Source organism: Eublepharis macularius, chromosome 3 (assembly GCF_028583425.1).
Source record: "Eublepharis macularius isolate TG4126 chromosome 3, MPM_Emac_v1.0, whole genome shotgun sequence".
Lineage (NCBI taxonomy): Eukaryota > Metazoa > Chordata > Lepidosauria > Squamata > Eublepharidae > Eublepharis > Eublepharis macularius.
In genome coordinates this window covers 44,086,173-44,108,983 of record NC_072792.1, presented here as the reverse complement: position 1 = coordinate 44,108,983, position 22,811 = coordinate 44,086,173, and the positions used below count along the sequence as shown (strand labels likewise).

The following is a 22,811-nucleotide window of genomic DNA, read 5'->3' as shown; positions in this document are numbered from 1 at the left end:
CCCCCCCCCCGTGAGTATACACCTCTTTACAAAGTACCGGTACCACTTGGGCATTGGGGGCTTGGGCTGAGGGGGGAGAACACCATGGGTATTGGCACCTCTTTTTAAAAAAAGAAATTACAATAATGAGAAATGCCTCATTGTGGCTCTGCAGCCCACAAGCCCCTTCCAGACATGATTTCAGGGCATCTGGTAGCTTCAGCATCATGAATTCAGACCTTTTGATTGCTTCATGCCACAGTTTGTAAAGTAATCAATATGTAACTTGAATCTCTGTTAAATGCCAGCCTGGACTTAGCAGCAAACAATAGTTTGCTATGAGCTTGCAAATCAGTGTCTTACAAGAAACTGGAAGGATAGTGCAAATTTGACAGTCTTTTAGGTTTGTTCACATAGCATCAAATGTGGTTTGGCATTACACTGTGAACCAAACCTTTAAAATTAAGCTTCAACCTTGTAGATGCGTATGTATTTATTTAAATTAAAAGGCACCAATGAATATGACCTGCCTAAAAGCTGATGTGATACACCTAAATCTCCAGAGGAATTTGTGCAGGTGGAGCTTGTCACAGCATTAGGGTTGCCAGGTACCCTGGGGCTCAATCCAGGGGTTGTATAGGGGCACGTGCAAGGAGAACTTATCTCGTGCTCACACTGTGTGTGTGTGTGTGTGTGTGCTCCAGAGGAATTCCTTGTCACACCGGGGTAAGCAGTGGTGGGAGACGGGCTGGGAGCGGGGGATCCCCCACCCCTACCAGGGGAATGGGATCTCTACACAGTATGGAGGAAAATAATATCACTTGTTAATTAACACCCTATTAAACCTCTGTTAAGTGGGTAGCACTTTCCTTCTCCAGATTGTTGCCAGTCCTACTTCAAGTCTGGGTCTTCCACTGCTTGATCCCATTAGCTGGAGATACTAGGTTTTGAACCTGGGACCTTCTGAATGCAAAGTAGCTACCTCACCACTAAAACATAGCTCCCACGCCAAAATAAGTTTGGTGCAAAGAATTGTATTTGTAGCAGAGCAGGACCACTCTGTGATGGCAAAGGAAAAATAAGTTTTAAAAGGTATTGGATTTCTAAAGATAGTGATTTATTCAGACATCATGGCAAACTGGAAGTTTAATTCAAGGTGACCAAAATTAAGAACCCTTCAGTCACACCCTGTATGTATGTAGAGATTGGGGGGAAGCATGTGAGATTTCAGGCTGAGCAAACACAGCTTGCTATTAAACAGAGTTTTATTTTAGGCCTGTGTTTAGCCAGAAATTTTAGAGCAAGGCGATGTGAGTACACTGGGGCGGGTTCTCTGAGCCCCATCATCCAAACCCTGTGAGTCATTGGACAGGGGCTTGATGATATCATGGAGTGGAGCCTAATGATGTCACCTGGAGGTTGTATTGATAGTACTGCTTCCATGTATAGACTTGCCGGGTCCCCCTACTGATTAATGTGTATTGGGGGAGTGGGGGGGGGCAGCAAACTCTCTTACGTTCGTTCGTACGCATGCTCCTGTGGCATTGGTTGACAACATCACTTCCAGCATCACAGTAGTCGATGAGATCATGCTGGAAGTGATATCAGCAGCAGGGGACTCAGGCGCGTTTGCAGCCATTTGTATAGCCTGCCTGCCTGTGGTAGGCAATCTTCTGGCAGCCTGCCTCCTCCCACCAATCACCAGTGATCGATGGGCAGAGGCAGGAATTGCTGGAAGATTGTCCACCACTGGCAAGCACCCGGGAAACTTATCCAGGTACCGCTAGGTCTGTACCACATGGTAACTGTGTGTAGCCACACGTTTGTTTTTTGAAGAGATGGGCAATTTACCAGATTAAAAAAATAAAAATAACATGGAAATCAACTCTGTACTAATATAAAATGTACTTGAGCCATTGTAGCCTCCCATCTTCAATTTACACGTGCAGAAATGGCTCCAAGCAGGCATGCATACGAGTCCTAGGAGAAGCTATGTATCTGCAAAATGGCACATCATCAAACATCCAGGGAAAAATTAATTCATTTGTAATCACATTATGAGTCCTTTGTTGATTTAATTAGTGTACCTACTTTCTTCTATCAAGAGATGTTGTGGAGCATAAAGATTGTTGAGGAAGGATTCAAAATCATGCTGGGAAAGGAGAGGATGGAAGAGATAGAAATTAATCAATGCTTTAATCGCTAGAAAGGAAAATTCCTAATCTACACCAGCCTGCAAATCAATCTCTCCAATTTAAGAAATTATCCCCTAAATCCATGTAAGTAGATGTGTGTAGTATTTTACGGCATGCATGTGAAAAGTACAGCCTCAGCATTGAGAGGAGGGGTTATTCTTGGCTCAGAGGTATTTATATCTTCCCAAATACTTTGCTTTTCTGTAGTGAGAGGTAGTGGGTTAAGACTGCCAGGTTATTGTGTTCTTCTGGCCTTCTGCAGTGAAGAATTTCTCTTTTTTGGTGAGAGAGGTTCTGGAGTTGAAAACTGCCTCACTATTGTGGTGTAGTGGTTAGAATGTTGGACTAAATTCTGGGAGAAGCCCCATTCTGCCATAGAATCTCACTGGATGACTTTTGGACACACACGCGCACACTCAGCCTAACCTACCTCACAGGGTTGTTGTGAAGGTAAGATAGAGCAAAGGAGAACAAAGCAAGCTGTTGTGGGTCCTGACTGGGGAGAAAAGTGGAATATAAATGAAGAACATAAATAAATAGATACGCCTCTTCAGTCCTTTAGCCTTAATCCAGATTTTTGTGTGTGTGTGTGTAGAAAGAGGGACAAGGACAGGAGATTGGTAGTAGTGGTTATTCATTAGTGAGTAAAAGACATTCTGCAGATTCTCAGACAGGTTACAGTAAGGCGATTTGCAATTAATGATGGAAGTCAGATACCAGGCTTAGAGAAATGAAGCGTTCACAATTCTGTTCTCTCCCCTCCATTTATTAGGCAAATTCCTTTCTATAAACAGAGGATAGGATCTCAAGATTATAAATCTCTCTCTCTGCTTTACTGGCCAATGTTCTCCCATAGGTCTGCCAGTCCCTCTTAGAAGTGGAGGATGAGGGTCAGGCAGGTAGGTAGGGCCCCCAATCCAGCTTCCATTCATTAGGAAACCATTGCTTCAGTCTACAGTGACATTTTCTCTTAAAGAAGATATTTGAAGCTGGATGGTGGGTGAGAAAGATTTAGAAAGTATAAAGGGATGCTTCCAGCTGTAGGTATTAGGTAGGGATATTGTATTAGTAGCTCTAAAGACCAGCTTCCAGGCATTAATTGGAACATATGCATCTGGGGGGGGGGGGTGATTAGCTGAAAATACAGCAGCCTTTGTTAAAGAGTACAAGTCTTCATTCTGTAGTTGAATCAATATTACAAGTGATTATTGTCATTTTAAAACATTCATTTTGTTAAAAGCACAGCATTAAATAAGGTCAGGTGCTTGACTAATAAGTGGCTAACTATAAGCAATAGGAAATATTTCCAGTGTCTCTTTGATACCAGACAGTAACAAAATGAGTGTAGTCTTAATGGCACTCTAGCCGTTCTGGGGTCTACACAAGGCTTTAATTTGCAGTGACGTGCAACTGAACAAACGGGCTTTGTTTTTTAAAATTAAAAAGTACGTGACTAGAGATGATGCGGTTTTTGCTCTGAAGTCAGTGGAATTATCACCAGGCAAGCTGCAGTGATATGGAAGTTCACTTAACACAGCTTGGTTGGCCCAATACATTCTGAACCACCCAGTTTTTATTATCACTGGCTTTTCCACATGTGGAATGTTTATTTTTAGTCTAACATTAGAGATTATGAGGATGCCAAGGCCCCCCCCCCTCCCAGTCTATAGCTAGTTGTTTATTTCTCTGGGTTATATTTTCTTGTTGGGCAAAGAAGTGAAGATGGTTCTCGTGTGTGTGTAAAACCTAGCAAATCTTTCCTAATAACCACCAGAGTGGGGTGGGGAGGAAAAGAGAACAAGAATGTGCAGAGTTCAGCCATTTTATCTGGTAGATTTCATGGGATTCCTTATCCTAGCAGACGTTGTCCTTGTTCGATGGACTGTGTTGAAACTGTTTCCCACGTTCTTCTCCAGTGTTCTTTTTATCTGGCGCCACGCCAGGATCTTCTACATCCTATATTAGCCCAACTTTCAGAGTTTTCTGATGATTTTAAGGTTCAGTTTCTTCTTGACAACTCGGATGTGGAAATAACTGAAATAGTAGCAGAGTTTCTGTACAGTGTTATGGCTATACGCCCTGACAAGTAATATTCTGTATTGGTTTTGCTACACTGTTGTCCTGTTCCTATCTGTAAATATTAATCTTACTCTGTATGGACTCGTTTCTGTATTTAAAATTTTATATTATATATATATATATATGCCAATAAAGGTTTGCTTGGCATTGCAATAACCACCAGAGATCTCCACTTTCATTTGGTCATAGATAGGCCAGGTGTTTTACTGGACACCAAGGAAAAGTTCTCACATGCTCTGGTTTATATAGAATTGAGCTAATGTTAAACAAGACAAAGCCTTTCCTCCCTCTCGCACTTTTTAAAAAAAGAGAAATAGAGATAAATGGAAGGCTTCCCAAAGAATTAGTGAGTAGAATTAGACATGTTGCTAAAAAGGAGTTCAGAAGTATAGCCACTTCTTGGAGGCCATAGTTACTGTTGGTTACTAGCCTGTTCTTAAATGAAGGGCCAGCAGCCAGAAACTCTAGGTGGTTGGAGTTACAACCAAACAGGCCCTGTTAGGTAGCCTGCACATAGCTACATACTTGGGGTGCGGGGGGTGGGCAGATTTTAAAAAGTGCTTTCTAAAATGGGTTTGTCCTACCATCCTCCTATGTCAGCTGCCACACTAGCTTTTAAGAGGAAAATGAAAAAGCTGGCATAGAAAATGCTTATCCTTCCCTGAAATTCCCCAAATAACAGTTCCTTTTGATTTCCTCACTTCAGTATGAGGAATTCCATTCTCATTTTAAAATGTGGGGGTGAAAATATTAAAAGAACTGTTTTTATTATTATAATTTAATGCCACCTTTCTTTGAAGAAGCTCAGAGCTTTGCATATTCTCCTCCCAGTAGCCCTGTGAGGTAGGTAGAAAGTAACTGTCTCAAGGCAACCCATTGAGCCTCATGGTTAAGTGGAGATTTGACCCATATCCCTGTGTTTGCAGTTCAGTGTTCTAATGCTCCTGAGGCAATTCCCCGGAGGGCAGCTGCTTTGATACCACAGGGAGACCCTTGCTGTTGGGGGAAAGAATTTTTGTATTCTCATAGTTTGTTTTGGTTAACTGCATTTATTCATTTCTCCCTCACCCTTTAAGTGTCATGTGTCTGTTTTTTTAAAAAAATCAAATATCTTACTCTTGTTCTCTCCTTATTCTTTTAGATTCCTTCCTGGACAAGGACTGGTACTATACCCAAAGATAGGAGACAAACTGGATATTATATGCCCAAAGGTGGACTCTAAAACTGTTGGCCAGTATGAATATTATAAGGTCTACATGGTTGAGAAAGACCAAGCAGATAGCTGCATTGTTAAAAAGGACAACACGCCTCTCCTTAACTGTGCCAAACCTGATCAAGATGTTAAGTTTACTATCAAGTTTCAAGAATTCAGCCCTAACCTCTGGGGCCTGGAATTTCAGAGAAACAAAGATTATTACATCATATGTAAGTGAACAATGGCATTTGTTTCCTCTCTTTCTTACCGTTTCTTAATTTATTCATTGTATTCAATCAAGTAAGAAGCTTAAAGGATTTGTATTGTTTTCTTCTAAAGTATTTTCATGGCTGCTCATTATTAACCACCTCCCTGCTGTTTTAGATTCTGTCTTTTCTGGTGTTGTTTGCTCTTTCTGGGTTTTCACAGAAGTGATGAGGCCTGAGCAATTATGACAGTGATGCTGGTATTGCAATTTATGGAAAGTATTGGTATCCTAATCTAATTTGGAAGGATATGATAGACAGCGGCATCAATGAATTCCATAAATCAGTCAAATAAATTGAGAGATAACTTAAACCCTCTGCCCCCTACACACAAACATTCATGTATTTTTGTAGCATTGCTACCCTAGTCAGAAATAAGAGGCAGACATAGACTTGGGTACTTAAGGGCCACAGTTAATGTTAGGATCGCCAGCCTCCAGGTGGTGGCTGGAGATCTCCCAGAATTACAACTGATCTCCAGATGACAAAGATCAGTTCCCCTGCCTTCTCCAGGCTCCACCCCCCCAAATCTCCAGGAATTTCCCAACTTGAACCTGGCAACCTTCGTTAACGTGGCAGCAGGGGGCTAACTAGCGGTACAGGTCAACCAGCGGTCACCATGGGACCTCCTCTTTCTGGGTGAGACCCACTACCCTGGGTACGAGCCATCCTTGAGGTATGACTTGGGCCTGGCTGGCCAGGTGATTGATTCCCACCATAAAGCTCCAAACACCCCAAGCTGTGGAGCCTGAGGGAAGGACTTGTCTAGGAGGTCCTATCAGGCAGTCTACCCTCGCAGTTGGCAGCCGTGAAGCCCCAGACACTCCTGACAGACCTCACTTCCCCACCAATGGGGATATCCCAAGTGTGCTCACCAGCCTGCTTTCATTTCCCCAACTCTAACCTGCCAGTGACCTAACCTGCCAGCACCACTGAGTCCAATTACCACAACCACTACATGCAGAGCAAGGTAGGCGAAAAAACCCTTTCACAAAAGGCACAGAGTGTGCTCTAACACACTTGGCTCTGCCCCCCCACGCCTTCAAGATACCTGGGAAGGAGGGGCTGTTCCTTCTCCTTCCAGGGCAGCAGATTACGGCACCCAGCTGTAATGGGGTGCTGTAACTGAGGCTGAGATTGCCACATTCCACTGTTGCCCTTTTAAGCTCTACCTATCAATGCAAATTAAATGGTAAACTGCAGTGATCGTATTATAATAGTTTAAAGTTACTTTTATATATATTACATATTTTATATCAAGTTATTTTTATATTAATGTAAGCAAATAGAAGAATGTGATGGTGGTGGAGACGAGTGCCGTCAAGTCGTAACTGACTGATGGCAATTCCTGCTGAGGTTTTCAAGGCAAAGAAGCTAACAAAGGTGGTTTGCCATCCAGTTACTTACCAGGGCCAGCCCTACTTAACTTTGGAGATCTGTTGAGATCTGACTTGCCTGAACTATCCAGGTTAGGGTTAGAAGAACGTAGGGGTTGGGAATAGATTAAAAAATAAGATTTGTAAATAAAATAATTTGGTAAAATTAATTCACCAGTTGTTTTTCTGTTTATTTATTTAATACATTTATATACTGTTTTTCTGAGTGTGTTTTATTCATTAAGCTGCAGAGAAACAAAGCCCAGGGCCTACTGGTAATGAGTCCACTGATTTTAGCAAGAGTTATTTGTGCATGGATTTCAGGAGAATGTGCGTGGATTGTGCGTGGATTGTAGTTAATGTTATTTTACTCACGTTTTATGTTGCCTTCTTTGCAACACCTATGATGGAAATTAAGCAAAGATCAGTGAAATTTTCATCCTCCTTGTTGCATTAATGACAGTGAACACTTAAAACACTTAGAAAGTGAGAAAATGTAATCTGATTTTTAATGTAACAAAAGTAAATTGCTCTTTCAAATTTGTGTTGATTCTGATTATTTCTAGTAAATTCATTTATAAATAGATTAAGGAATAGTTGAGCCATTTCAGTGTAACCAAAACATGCTTCAGAAATTTGATGAAATAAAATGTGGAATATGAAAAAATGCAACTTGTAGATTGTAAGATTATGTTCAGAGTATTTTGTTTTGCCATTGGTGTCAACGCTGTAGGGTTTCCTTCTGTGGTTTGTGACTTTAGGGGGAAATTTACCAGCAAATTTTGTTTTACTTGAGTGAAAATTGCTGTGTTGAAACTAGAGACAGTTGCCAGTAGGCCTGATGAAAAAGTGTAACATAAAAATGTCTGTCTGTGCTCAAATAGCAGGTTCTGAGGATGAAATATTTCAGTTATCTAATGCTATGGGGATTAATTCTCTACAGAAGACCAACTGTGACATAAATGGCACCATTTTAATTATGACTTGAGAGTTATGGACACAAATGGAACTTCATGGTAGACTGTCAGCTTTATCGTATCTGTGTCAGTAATCCCTCTGAGTAAATCCATAAGTAGGACTCATTTTCTTCATTTTTGTATAATTATTTCATTATGGCAATAAGGTATAATAGACATTACATTTCCGGGAGGATTATGGCATTCTTTAGGGGTTATAGAATTCAGTGTCCCTTCAGCTTGGTGCTTTGGAAATGCCACTAGACTTATTATAATACCTCAGGAAAAATGTTCCTTATAGTTGGGATGCTTTGACAGAAGGCTAGCCATGATTGGCTGGTGGTGCCTACAGGTACAGGTCTGGTTTCAAATTGTCTGGGAGTATGTAATCCCCTGGTGAAACCAGTGAAGCCTCTACTTTCTTTAAACAAACGAAAAAAGATATCAATACGCCAAGTCCTTCACACATTCCCATCTTCAGTTGCCCATGTGCCTCTATCACTCACTCATACCAGGATTCAAGTCCAGTAGCACTTTAAAACACCCAACAAGATTTCCAGGGTATAAACTTTCAAGAGTCAAGCTCCCTTCGTCAGATAGCTTTAACTCTCAAAAACTCTCTGGAAATCTTGTTCATCTTTAAAGCATTTGTCAACTAGAAACTTGCTGTTCTACTGTACCCCAAGACATCTACACACCCGAAACTATCTGATATTATGTATTATATAAAATATAATTGGTGATAGTCTTATATTATTGTGGTTTTGAATCATAACAATTCTTGCCACATAGGGGCATATGATGCGGGACTCAGCTGGTATTATGGTCTCATCTCAAAAAAAGGGCCTGAAAGTACTGCAAAAAGCTATTGTTGACAGAAGGGAATAGCCAAACAAATCACGGTTTGTTTCATTGGAGAATTAGCCTTTGAAGTTTTCACTGTCATATACTCCCTCCTTCCCTTATGCGGTGCTTGTAAATTGAAGGCTTCCTACCTTGTAGGAAACCAAAAGTTTGTTGTAAATTTCCAATTTGGACAAAATTTGTGTGTCTTGTTTCCTGCTTAGAAACCAGGATTCTAAACCATGGTTTAACCATGGCTTTGGATGCCATAACAGACTATGGTTTGTAACAAAGGAAGTCTTCAATTTATAAAACATGCATAAGTTCAAGGAGTCTATTCATATGCCAAACTGTGAGGTGGTGATTCACAACTAAACCGGTATGAATCTGTCATTGGTAGGTGTGGCTGTGGCTCAATGACAGAAAATCTGCTTTGCATGCATAAGGTCCCCAGTTCAATACCTGGCATTCGCAATTTAAAGGGTCAGGGAGTAGAGCTACTGCCAGTCAGAGTAGACAGTACTGATCTTGGTAGACCAATGGACTGACTCAGCATAAGGCAGTTTCATGGGTATTGGTGCTATTTCGTATCATACATATAAAATACTAGAATAATAGGCAGGGTCACAAAACAAAACAATAAACAGTTTTTTGGCCATCCAAATGTGGCTGGTAATTTTGATGCAGATATCTTAACAACCAGCAATTGCAGATACAGAATGTGTAAACCGGGTAAAACTGGGAACTTCTGAGTGAAATGCGGTTAGTGTTTTGCTATGTTCTTTTTCTGGAGTAAGATGATGTAGCCATTGAGAAGAGAGATGGAAGGGTTATGAATCATGGATGTGGATCAGTAAAAGCACAAGAAACAGGTGCCTCTCACCATCCTCTGCAAATCATTTGAGTGGGAGCGAGTGCTTGGATGATTTGGATGTTTGCAAAACTCTGCAGGCCAATTCTTTCTGCTTCGCCCCTTCACCAAGCTCCTGTTGCAGTTTGGAAGCTCTGCTTTGTCCATTTCCAGGTTAGAAAGGCAGTTAAGCCTGTTTCTCAGCTGCTTTGGGCTGAAGCTCTTGAGACAAAACTAGGAGGATCTTAGCCAGAAAGCAATGTGTAGGGAAGGGATGTCAGCAAAACTTGGCCATTTTTAAAATCAGTCCAGAGCTAGGCACAGTTTAGGTTATGTTCGCAAATTCATGATTGCTTTTATGAAAGCAGTTCAACCTGTTATGGTTGTTCACTGTTCCCCAGTGAAAGAAGAGCTGGAATTGGGAAACGCAGAAAGAATTCGACTGGCCTGATCAGGACCCAAAACAGGGAGGAAGCAGGAGTAATTTCTTCCCAACTTTCTATTTTTTTTAACCAATTAAAGTTCTGAGTGCTTTTTGTTGTTGACTTTTTCTATTGAAATTATTTTACCATTTCCTATTGTTAAGGCTTAGACATTGGCTCTCTGGCATATGAGAGAATAAACAATCTTACTGAGATTAAATTAATCTAAAATATGTACTTAGTTACCCAGCATGTCATGCATAAGCCCTTAGGCTAAACGATGCTGCTTGGTATGAAAATTAAAGAGAGACGAAAGAAAGTAATCAAAAATTTTTTTCAAAGATGAAGTTATAGACATTTTGTTAAATGATTAATTCAGTGTCAGGCATTTGTACTCAGCATAGTGTAGCTGGGATTATGATTTTCTAACCCAGATCTGTGGGGAAAGCTTGCTGATATTTTGTGGTTCAACAGAAGCCTGAGGGGGAATTCACAAGGTTACTTAATACAAATTAGATACTCTTTACCACTCATTTATTCACACAGTCAGGAGTGAAATTGCCAAATGAATTGACTTCCAGTCTTCTGAAAAGTAATTGAAGTGATGGTCTTAAATGTGGTGACTGTGATCCCTAACACAGCTTTTTGGTGATCAGGGTGGCCTCCTTCCCTTTTTCACCAATGGGAGTGCTGGTTCGATCCAGCCCATTAACTGGACGGTAGAACCAGTGCAGCATCACTAAACATTTGTAACATTCACATTTCTTTGAGCAAGAGGGGCATAAATGGCCTCTTTGGAATGTTGCAGCAGGAGCACAGAATACAGATGCAGAGGCTACTTTATTGTAACATCTGGAGCACTCTCTGCTTATTCTTAAGATAATCATTGGCTTTGATGCGAGCAAAATGGGATGTATAGTTTTCCTTTACTTTCTGCCAACTCTTTTTTGAGTGACCTACTTACGTAATTGGCTTCTTGCTAAAGTTAAACAAAAGAAGAAAATATTATAAACTATACAGAATGTGCAGCAATATATATAAATTATTGAAAAGAATAAGTCTATGGCTGCTGGCATAAGAATGGTTCCTAGGAAGTAAGTTATAGTGGTCTCCAGGGAACTTGTTTCTGATTAAATGCGACCAGACAATGTGTGACCAAAACAGGCTGTAAATTTGTGTATTTTGTGTAAGTCAGCTTTTTGATGGTCAACAGATGGAAGTTTTTACCCTGCTAAAAAAATTGACTGACCACTGGAAAACCATCATAAATTCCAATGCTTGATGGTTCCTTTCCCTTTCATTAACTTATCCAGAGGAAAATTCTCTTCTGTAAAACCAGATTTTCCATCATTTTCTGTGGTTTGACACTAACAATACCTATTACTCCATTCACATGCCCTGTGCATTTGCTGAGCATCTCAGGAAACCACGCAGCAGAGCAGAGGACCAGTGTTTTTTCATCCAAGCAGGGCTCCAGCCAGAAATAGACACCAAATAGACATCCAAAACAAAACATTTGATCCATTGCTTTGGTTTCTGTATGCAGGTTTTTAAGTACTTGGGTGGGAGGGAAGCAGAATATACAGCTATTGAAGGAGGTGTGCTTTGTGCCACAGATTTAATTTTTTTTTAAAAAAGTGTCTGAAATGAAAAGGTTCAGCAGTTTTTATTTCAGTGGGCAATTTTATGGTTTGTCCTGCTCCACAAGTAAAATAATTCGCAGTTCTGAAAGAATTATTTTGTCTTTTTGTGTAGTCGATCAAATATGATTAAAGCTTAACAAAGGAAAGCCATACTTCCATTTGCCTTACAGGAATAAAACAAATTTTATGAGTAAAAATTTTAAAATGACAATTGTGTCATTGCTCCCTTCTGAAGACTGCATACTTTACACCCCCTTCCAATTCCTGTCCAGCCCCCAACACTTTGACTTGTTTTTTTAAATTATTATTATTTTGAGAAGAGAGCCTTTTTACTAGCCTTATTTGGTTTATCATACTGGAATTATTTTAAAGAAAGTGACAAATTGTTACTTTAAAAATACATTTATGACTATAACTTGCAGTTCTTAACGTAGGCAAACTTGTCTAGAAAGCCTCCTTGACACAGACTATGCGAAATACATGCTTTGACCTACTCCTCCTTCCTCAGAAAAATTAAATGAAATTACCTCCAGCTTTTTGTGCACTGTAAGATGATATACAGAGGGCAGTCTTGGGGAGCTTTTTACAGGGATTCCTGATTAATTCCACTCTTTTTGAATAAGTCATACAAATAAAATTACTGCAGGAAAAAAAACCTGCAAAGCTGTGGGTTCTTTTTGGAGTGTATGGTTTATATAGTGCTAATGGACCTTGTGAGAAGCTCTTTGTTCTAGTCCACACAGGGCTTGTGAGCTTGCTTGCTAACATTGTTCTTGTAGGTTGTCTTTGTTCATCTTCCATGCCATTGCCTAGGCAGTGCTTGGTAGTTTATCTCATTTATAATGAGACAGGAAGGTACTACAGCAGGAAATCTGTAAGTACCACTTCTTTATTCCCAAATGCAGCAAATGAAAGAACAAGATGGCTCAGGTTGTTAATAGGATGGGAGGATAGTAAGCGAAAAGGAATCCTCCATCCCCAGATGTGTACTGAATTTGAAAGAAGACAGGAAATTAGGAGTGATTTCTTAGAAGGAAAAAAAGAATTATTTAGGAATTGCTCAGATTGAAACTGTTTAATATTTTATAATACGTAGTTGAATATTTCCAGCTACTGTTTATTTATAGCATTCCCCCCCCCCCTCCAAAAAAAACCTTGCCATGGTAAATTATTTAACAATACTAGGGATAAAATACTGGCGCAACGAAGAAAGCAATTTCTCTGCTTAAGGAGCTTTTATATATTCATTATGCAGATTAGCATTAAATGAACTAAAATGCTTTAAACATAATAAATAACTTAAGCCACTGTGTTACAAAGGCTTACACGCAGAGGTTTTAATTTTATGTATATACAGCATCTCTGTGACTTAAGTAGGACTACTCCCATGTGTAAAGTTAACTACTGGTGTAAAACTCTGCAAAATGAGTGCCCTAAGGCCCTTTTCCTCTTGCTGCGGGGATTTGAAGAACGCTCATTAAATCAAAGGGAGTCATTTGCATCTTGCTGAAGAGGAGGCCATTAAAGAAGAGTCAGTATAAATTTAGATGAGTAGAGCAGAGCATTTTGGAAACATGCTTCATTTTTCTTACATATATGGGTAGGTAAAATAGGTATTTTAATTGTATAGTGGGTCCTGTGTTATTAGCATGTAAACCAAGACTGTCTGTAGTGAATTTCTGCAGCTTGTAATTTTATTTATAATTTCGTTCTTGTTATCTCTTATATTAAGTTTATCTTGGAGAGTTAGAAGGCCAGAGCAGAGTCTTAAAGCTTCTTCCACATACAAGAAGACTCATAAACATTATTCCCTTTTAAACTTAGATTCTTTCTAAATTGACACTGATGGTGAGATCTAGACACATACTACGCGTTACTTCTCCTATGATAAAAAAAAGGCTGAAAGCGTAGGAAGATTTTTATGTAATTAATGTCCTCTGAAATTTGGTCCAGTTTTAAATAGTTGCCACATCAAAATGGCAAGACCAGGGAATGATTTGGGATGCCGCTATGTTAAATTTATTTACTTATTTATACCCTACTTTTCTCCTTCATGGGAGCCCAGAGCAACTTACAATACAACATTGTTCTCCCTTCTTCCATTTTTTCCTCACAACAATAACCGTCCCTGTGGCATTAGTTAAGCTGAGGGCCAAGGTCATCCGGCAAGAGTGAGAGTTCTAAACTGAGAGCGGGACCACAAGTGACGCCTGACACAGGTTGGACACTTGCCAGCTTCCCTCAAGTTTTGATGGGAAATGTAGGCAGCTTGGCGGAATGTTGGACAAGTGACAGTTGAAAAGTCCATTGGACAGCAGACAGAGAGTCAAGCTGCAAGACCAGGATGCCTACATTTCCCATCAAAACTTGAGGGAAGCTGACTAGTGTCCAACCTGTGTCAGGCGTCACTTGTGGTCCCACTCTGAGTCTTCCAGATCCTATTTTGACACTCTAACCAGTATACCACGTTGGCAGCACTGATGATAAATTAACAGTATTCATTATATTCTATAGATGTACAGAAACAAGGAGAATTATTTTAGAAAACGCATGTGCTGAACATCTTAATATATTCCTTCTGTTACTAAAATGGACACAGTTAAAAAGTAGTCAGAGGATTTTAAAGATTTTGCCCACACAGGAGGACTCCGAACTTGAGATGGGGACTGCTGGGAAAGAATCTTGCTCATAATATCCCTAATACTCTTTAATGTGAAGTTTTGAAATTGTCTAGAATTGTTTGAATTCCACTGTACACATTAAGAACCCCCTATAACCAAATGATGTAAATATTACCATCCCTATTTTAGATTAAGTTCGAACCTAAGACTGTGTTCATACAATCTTAGTTTTATTGTGGAATAATAAACTAATTGATTTTGGTGTCCTAAACCAAGAGCGATGTCTGCATGTTGATGTTCATTGAGCTGACCCAGCAGTGATAGTGTTCAAGGTGCCATTTGTTTGGGAGTCGATGAAGGAGCCTGATTCCAAGTCTAGTTTTTTCTCCACCAACACCACCCCCAAATAGGTAAAAGGGAGTTGAGGCACCTGGATTCTTTCTCCTCTTTCCTAGTCAAGTGATTGATGCTGTCAGCTTTGACACTCATCATTTCATGCTGCATGTGCTTTTCCAATCCAGTGTTGGGGAGCACCTTTGGAGGCTTTGGATGAGAAGATCTTATGCTGGCAGCTGTGTTCAGATACCTCTTTTGTGTTTGTAGTTTTCTAAAACAGAAGCGACCACAATGGAGGGTTGCTTCTCTCTGTATGTTGCATTTGTGGCAATAGGGCAAATAGCTAAATACTTCTCCTAAGAGTTAAAAATATTTTTGCATATACTTTTTATATGCATTACCTCATTATGTACTGGATTGCATCCCAGAAGGTTTTTGTTTGTTTTGTTTTGTTTAGGTCTGCTTTGGATATCTGGGAATGTGACAGCAGGATGTTAGTTCAAAGTAAGCTCTGACTCTCAAAAGCTTACACTCCAAAAATCTCTTTGGTCTCTGAGGCACCACTGGATTAAAATCCTGCTTTCTACTGTAGACCCAACACCTAACTATCCTCACGGGAATGTGACAATTTGTGATTTTACATTCAAAAATCGTGGTGGAGAGAGCAAAATAAATACCAGTGGCCATGGTTGTTGTCTTCATAGTAGATTCCAATAGATTTAGGGAAAGATCAAGTTTATATTGTGAAGAAGGTGTTTAAATGCATGCTGTATTGCCTTCTGTCTGTAAGAAGGTTTCCATTTGGTTGTTAATGTATTATTTGTGGGGCTCTTTGTTCTGTTAATACTCAGCAATGTCTACACCAATTCATGGACCATGATTACTGTTACTGGGTGAAGGAATTTGATCTGGCATTCCTGTCCACTGGAAAGTGGGGAGTAGTCAAAAAGTCAGATGCCTCTGAAATGGCATATTCAAGTGATAAACTATTGATCTTCATCTAAATATAGGTGTAACTCGGTGTGAACCCATTGCATAGCAGTAAAAACACAGCTGTGAAGTCTGATGGGGCTTCATAACTGATCTGGAGACTGTAAATGCCCATTCTTTCTCTCCTTTTGGAGGGGGGGTTGCTATAGACAATGGCCAGAGGATCTAAATAGCTTTTTGTGTTGTACAATAATACACACGTCTGTTGTGCTGGAAGTAGAAGCAGGAGATGAAGGTATTCTTTTATTGAAGCAAACATGTGGAAAATTGCACTAGATTGTTATGAGAGCGACTATCTCCCTGGAAAGGAATGAGGTTCATCTGTAGGGCAAACTCTGGCTGTGTCGTTTCATTGGGGTTACTGGTGGACTCTGCGCGGTCACAGTAAATAGCGTCATGTCCATCTAAGCCATTAGCGTGGTGCGAGTGGCACATTTTCTCATCTGTAGTGTTATATTCTAAAATGTCAGTAGGCATTAACTCAATCAATGGTGATGTCCTACCACCTAGAGATGAACCCTGCCTCAAGATGACGTTTTCCACTTCAGTGCCACTCTTACAGCAATTACTGGGTCATTAATATCATTGCATGTAATTAGTAACAGCCGACTGCACCCAAAAGGGGTTGTTAATTTTTTTCCTCATCCCAAATAGGAACTTTTCATTTTAATCTTTCTCAAATAAGGGACTGGGCCACAAGCTCCAGGAGATTTTTGAAAAAGGTTGGCAGAAATAGTAAGGAAAATATTTACCCCATATTACATGACCACATTATAATAAAACAGCTATTTCCCCTCCTGAAGAAACCTGTATGTCATTACTGAGTATCAGTGTAACTTGCACATTAACTAATTGTATTCTGAGATCGTAGAACAAACATTTGCTCTTCTCTTTCTGGGGCTTTTCCCAATAGGTGCCTTGGGATTCCAGTTCCATTTGCTTATTTTCACAGTCTCCGTATGGAATGGATGATAGAACTTTGATAGCCACCTTGGTCCCATAGAGGGAAGAAAACAGAGCAAGCAAGGTGATGGCGTTTTCATTGGCTTAGCAACTCAAAAATGCCAAGAGTAGCCTTTTGAGTTGCACAAGTGGAGGCTTTTCAGTTAGTCTGTTATAGGAGTTTACCGCAAATATATCGCATAGTTATGCTGATGTCAATGCTTGAGAAACTTAATTCCTAAGCACAGTGTGGCCGGTTCAGTGCAACAATAAAGGCCATCCCAGATGAAGAATTCATTGCACTAAGACTATCTGGAGCAGGATCTTGATTAAGATAGCATCCACATGGCGAGGACTCTTTGTTTCCCGCTGTGACTGTGAATGTAGAGGCCTTCACACTGGTAATGGAGTATCCTTACTACAGTTTCTACACATTTTCCTCTGTCCGTTGCCATTTTCACTCATTGCACCATCAGAGGGCTTTTAAAAAATTGGCAACTGCTTTTGTGCTATAGCGCAATAACATTATAATGATCTGTTGCCATGATCTGCTAGTTCCTCTGAATTCCCAACTTTAATTTTAAAGAAAAAGTAAGGAACAAACTATATGTGCAGGTTTTTAAAGGGTTGGGTCCGGGTTCTGCACAGCAGCTGCAGGAAATGTCTGTTAAAAATAAAAGAGAGGCCATTTGGGCTTGGAACTCTACCACAGGGGGAAGAAGGGCTCCTGCCTCCCTCCCAAAGCCATTTTCTCACAATGAAACAATGAAGGCGCTGTCAGGAGGGAAGAGTTACCCAATTCCTACCCAAAAAGTGTCGGACTAGGACCTGGGATAAGCAGGTTCAAATTCCTGCTGAAAATAGCGCGAAAGAATCGTTTCCAAGCAGGAAAGAGTTTATCAAGGCGTTCTCAACTGAAGCACAACCATAGCGAGAGAATGACCGAATTGAATAGAGAACGTGCAAACGGCAGTGAATATAGCACCATGGTAGTGAAAAAGAGGCGCTAATGTAAGGACGTGTGGATTCAGCCCCGGTCTTCACTAGTGTTTGCCAGTAAGTGTTCTGTGGCTTAGGTCATTGCCATGACTTTCCTGGTTATAAGTGGCATAGCCCTTGGCCATATCATTGTCATTTCAAAGCCTGTTTTTTTTTAAAAAAAACCTCATTTCCACTATCTGAGTACATCTCACTTACTGTTGCAATACAAGCTTCATCCTCGCCTTTTACCAAAATTAAGTTTAACCGTCCCCTCAATGTTAAACCCTTCTCCCAAGATACCGAAGGCCGCCTATGTCTCTGTTAATTGTTCTCACCATTTTTTAAGCTGCTGTAGCATAGTGACTAAGTGGTTGGGTTACAAATCGGCAAATCCTTCTCCTGCCATGAACTTAGCAGGTGGCCTTGGGTGAGCCACTCCTCAGCCCCAGCTCACCTGACTCAGCCTCTCAGTTCTGACTTCCCAGATGTATTGTGGGGATAATATAATAATAATAACAACACTGACTTTGTTTACTACTCTGAGTGGGGCACTAATCTGTGTAGAAGAGCGGCATATAAGAGGAGTAGTTATTATTATTTCTTATATGTTGTTTCCTCTCCATCCCCCCCTTTTAAAAACATGCTTCTAAGATGTCTGCTCCTTTTCTGCAATAGCTAGTTTGGTGTAGCGGTTAAGAGTGCGGGATTCTAATCTGGAGAGCTGGGTTTGATTCCCCACTCCTCCACTTGAAGCCAGCTGGGTGACCTTGGGCTAGTCAGGGCTCTCTGGAGCTCTCTCAGCCCCACCCACCTCACAGGGTGATTTGTTGTAGGGATAATAATGGTATACTTTGTAAACCACTCTGAGTAGGCATTAAGTTGTCCTGAAGGGCGGTATATAAATCAAATATTATTATTATTACTAATAGATGCTTTATTATTATTATCATCATCATTATTTTTTAAAATTTATATCCTGCTTTTTCTCCCCTAATCAGGGCCCAAATCATCATCACATCATTCTCCCCTCTTCCGCCTTAGCCTCACAAGGAAAACCCTGTGAGGTAAACTAGGCTAAGAGAGAGTGTGATGGCCCCAAGGTCACCTGACAGGCTTCCATGGCAGAGCAGGAATTTGAACCAGCCCATCCCAGGTCCCAGTCCGACACTTTTTGGATAGGAATTGGGTAACTCTTCCCTCCTGACAGCTCCTTCTTTCAACACAGCTGTTTGTTTCAACATCTGTTCTGAAGACATGGAACTTTGTGCCAGCTCATTGGGTCTGATTCTGCTTTGGCACTATCTTTAGTATTAACAAACACCTTTGGTTTTCCTTCACATTTCAAAAGGCTGTAAAAATATTTCCTTGAGCAATTCTTGGGAAAGAAAAATAATGCTGTAGAAGAATCTTAGCCCTGATGAAATATTCACACTGTGTAATAGTCAGTTAGAGGGGGAAAGGAAAAAAGTGAGCTATTTTTAAAAGGTAACCTAAGAAAGTGTTGGCGAGGGAGGCATATTTTGTGAGAGTGTCGTCAGGGGCAAGGAGAAAGAAGAGCCAATGCTTTAGGCGTTGTTGTTTTGCAGCATCTGAGTGACTTGTGTCATGGGATGGTTGTGCCTTGTGGAAGCAAAATGGTAGACGAACAGCTGCAGTGCTTTGTGAGGCGGCCAAAAGTTTGCTTATGCAAGGGGAAGGGGATATGAAGGAAACAAAAAAGAAGGACGAGGCAGCATGGAGCTGAGTGATACTTCATTGGGTCTTCATATACTCCATTATGGCAGGACTGCCCCATTCTTTGTGTAAATTGGTGGAATCCAGAACACTGGCCTGATTAGCAGCACCAAATTTGTAATCCTTTATGCAGACCAAGCCAGTAGCTGCCTCCAAGTTGTTATGGGAAAAATGAAGGTGTATTTGCCGTCTTCCATTTCTCCCTGAACTAGGGCAGCAAATGAGGGCAGAGAGATTTGTGTGTGAGAGAATATTATATCGATCCCTTTGAGGAAAGTGCAGTGCTTGTTGCAAAGGGAACGAATCCTTAGGCCGTAGACCAATGAAATGGCACGTTGTAGACAATCCCCACCTCATGTAAGCATGTAGCTTTTTACTCTGGAGAAAGTGTTTTTGTGTAAAATCCTGACCATTTAAAGAGAGGGAAGGTTTAACACTTACATGAAAACATACGATGCACACGAAGAAGTAGTAAGCTTGAATGGGGGGTGTTGGCGGGTTGAAGAAAAGGCTTTTTTGGCTAGAACTTGAGCCTTACACACTCAAAGATCGCCTGATAGCATCAGCAAGTAGGATGCCTTGAGATTTTCCTGATAATTATTTTCAGGATCTTTGGGAGGAATAAATTCCAGATCCTGGACTTGGCAGTTATTATATGCATAATCTAATGTCGCAGCATTTACCTAAAACAGGAATAGTGTGTATTTGTGGCATCTACATTTGGATGCACCTGGGGATAAAATTAGAAAGCTGTTTGAATCAAGGATTAAATGTGTTTAAAATGGCAAGTTGCGTATTGTTTAAGTTAATTAGAGAAAGAGACTTCATCTCATCTCAACAAGCACAACATCTGAGGCCCCTCCCTGTGCTTTGAACCTGATTGGGAGGTATGGCTTCTACTACTTCTTCCAAGCTCCTGAAGCGCCGGGATCAGAGAATTTGTGTTTAAAAGGAAATGTAATACTATTTAATTGAAACGCTCTGCCCAGATCCACCGCAGCTGCTTTATTTGCTGTTTCTGGCTCTTCCAGAAACAACCACCTTGATTTGTGGTTTTTCAATCTGTGTGGTTCCTGGTGTTCTTAAAGCTGTCTTGTAAAATTAGATAACATATGTGTAAGAAGAAGTAATTACTTGATACTTTACCAAGAAAGGCATTTAATGAAGGCAAAGGAAACTGACAGCCGTTGCAGCATAGATGCACAGTCCTTTAGCAACCTATTTTTCTTCTCCCTCTCTCTTTTTTTAAAAAAAACCCTGTAGTTGATAATCCTGGGAATTCACATTAAAGCGAGCATAGTTTTGATATTAAGAGAATACATATTATTGGTATTACTGGACTGAAAGATTTAGTGGCTTTTTTCTATTTTTTCCCCTTTGTTGTTCCTTCCTCCCCACTTGGTCATTATCTGTCCTTAACTACAATGTTTGATGAAAGCTGGTAGTTGTTGACAGTTGCCTGGCTTCTTAAAGAATATTAATTTTTTTTAAAGTAAAACGTTGAACAGTGAGCTTTACAGACTCTGAAGGGATCCTGGAATGGGCTGGTAGTCCTGCTATTGATTGAATTCCCTTGGAGATGCCAAGCAGGTGATGTGGTTTGAGGATGGCAGCCTCTGTGCTTAGTCATCTTCTCTTGGGAGCCTTTTTTGGTCTGTAGCCATTTTCTTAACATCAGTAACATGGCAATTCACATTTTATTTAAAATATTTATATGCTACAACTTCTGGTTAAAAACACTGGAGGTTGTTTCCAGACATAAAAACGTAATGAAAAACTATAAGCAAAAAAAAAAAAGGCACGTGGACCAAAATTTAGCAGCAGATGACTGTCAATAAAAGAGTAATATGCCAGTATCGAACAGCAGTAAATACAACAATTAAAAGCAACATCAGCATAATAAAAACATATAAAAGGTGTTACATAAATGTGTTCAGGCTAAAAATGCCCGGTGAACCAAAACAGCTTGATGCCAAATTCTAACAAATTTCTCTGCATGAGGAAGGGCTGGGGAAACTTGGAGAATCTGTTGTTTGGGGTGCATGTTGCACATAGGGTTGCCAGGTCCAGGTTAGGAAATTCTTGGAGATTTGGGAGGTGGAGCCTGGAGAGGGTGGGGTTTGTGGAGAGAGGGGCCTCCGTGGAGTATAATGCCATAGAGTTCACCTTTCAGAGCAGCCATTTTCTCCAGGGGAACTGGTCTCTGTTGCCTGGAGATCAGCTGTAATTCAGGAAGATCTCCATCTACCAACTGGAGGCTGGCAACCCTACTTGCACATGATACCTTACACCAGAGGCAAATATTTTGTTGTCCTTTTTGCCTGTGAACTGCTCCTGCCATGTACGCTTTTGTCCCTCTTTTATCTCTGGCAAATCATTTTTTGCTTCAAAGGAGCAAAGGAGATCATCTCTTATTAATGCAAACTAACATTATGACATTTGGTGTTGGTGTATTCAGCAACAAATATTTAGAATGAATTGGAGGCATGGTTACTAGAATTATGGTTGCAAATTCCCAAGAGGCAATTTGCTGAATAGGACCTACTGTATATAGAGTATTTCTGTGTCATCACTACTTGATTTTTTTGTTATGGTCCTCTCCAATGGCAGTCATTTTGTGATCCCCCCGCCCCCCAATAGACTTTTTAATTGACCTTTATGGAAGCATTTTGTGGGAGTGCCGTAAGTGTCCACAGGTTCAACATGATTGGGTGACCCCTGTTCTGAGATAAGGGTGGGAAATAATAGCTACGGTAGAGACTCTAAAAAAAAGATTTGCTTATACTCTGTACTTACTTCCTCAGATTCAAACTCACATTAAAATAGTTTACCAGTAGTAACTTGCAGATGTACATTAAACTACCAGATGCATGTCTTAGAGTTAATAATGTGAAGGTAGTGCCTCATAGAAACCACATTTTGTCCTAACATTTCATTGACAGAAATTATTGACACAGAAATAATTTGTTAGTGCCTATTCATTGATTATTTTAATTAATGATTGATAAATTTATAGTAAAAAGTTAGAAATGACAGTGATGAGATTTTTAAGAATTAAGCCTCATTATTAATTAACATATTATGCTGATTATAGTATAAAATATAGTTCCATCTTTATTCTGCAAAGGAAAATGTGCCAAGCTAACTGGAGAAGTTCAAAGTTACCCTTTCCTCATACCTTCTCTTTTCAGGAAACGCAGCCATCGCTGGGTAGTATCTTTCCTTATTCTGATATATACCTCCTCTTTTGTAAGCTATTCAAAAGACAGCATGGATCAAAGATGGAATCCTTGTTATTTAGTCTGAATTGAATGGATTATTCACATTTTGCTACTTTAGACCACAGTATGCAGTACTGCACAAAACTGGAATTAAGAGTTGATGTGGTCTAGTATCCAAAGTC

At 40.2% G+C, this 22,811-nt stretch overlaps 1 protein-coding gene across 1 annotated transcript in view; it reads left to right on the top strand.

Annotated features, from left to right (window-relative positions):
• The window catches only part of EFNB2 (ephrin B2), a 57,623-nt gene that overhangs the window by 21,086 nt on the left and 13,726 nt on the right, over positions 1–22,811 (top strand). The window contains exon 2 of the mRNA XM_054974336.1: positions 5,395–5,678. Coding sequence (XP_054830311.1) covers positions 5,395–5,678 — 284 coding nt within the window. The remainder of the gene's footprint in view (positions 1–5,394; positions 5,679–22,811) is intronic.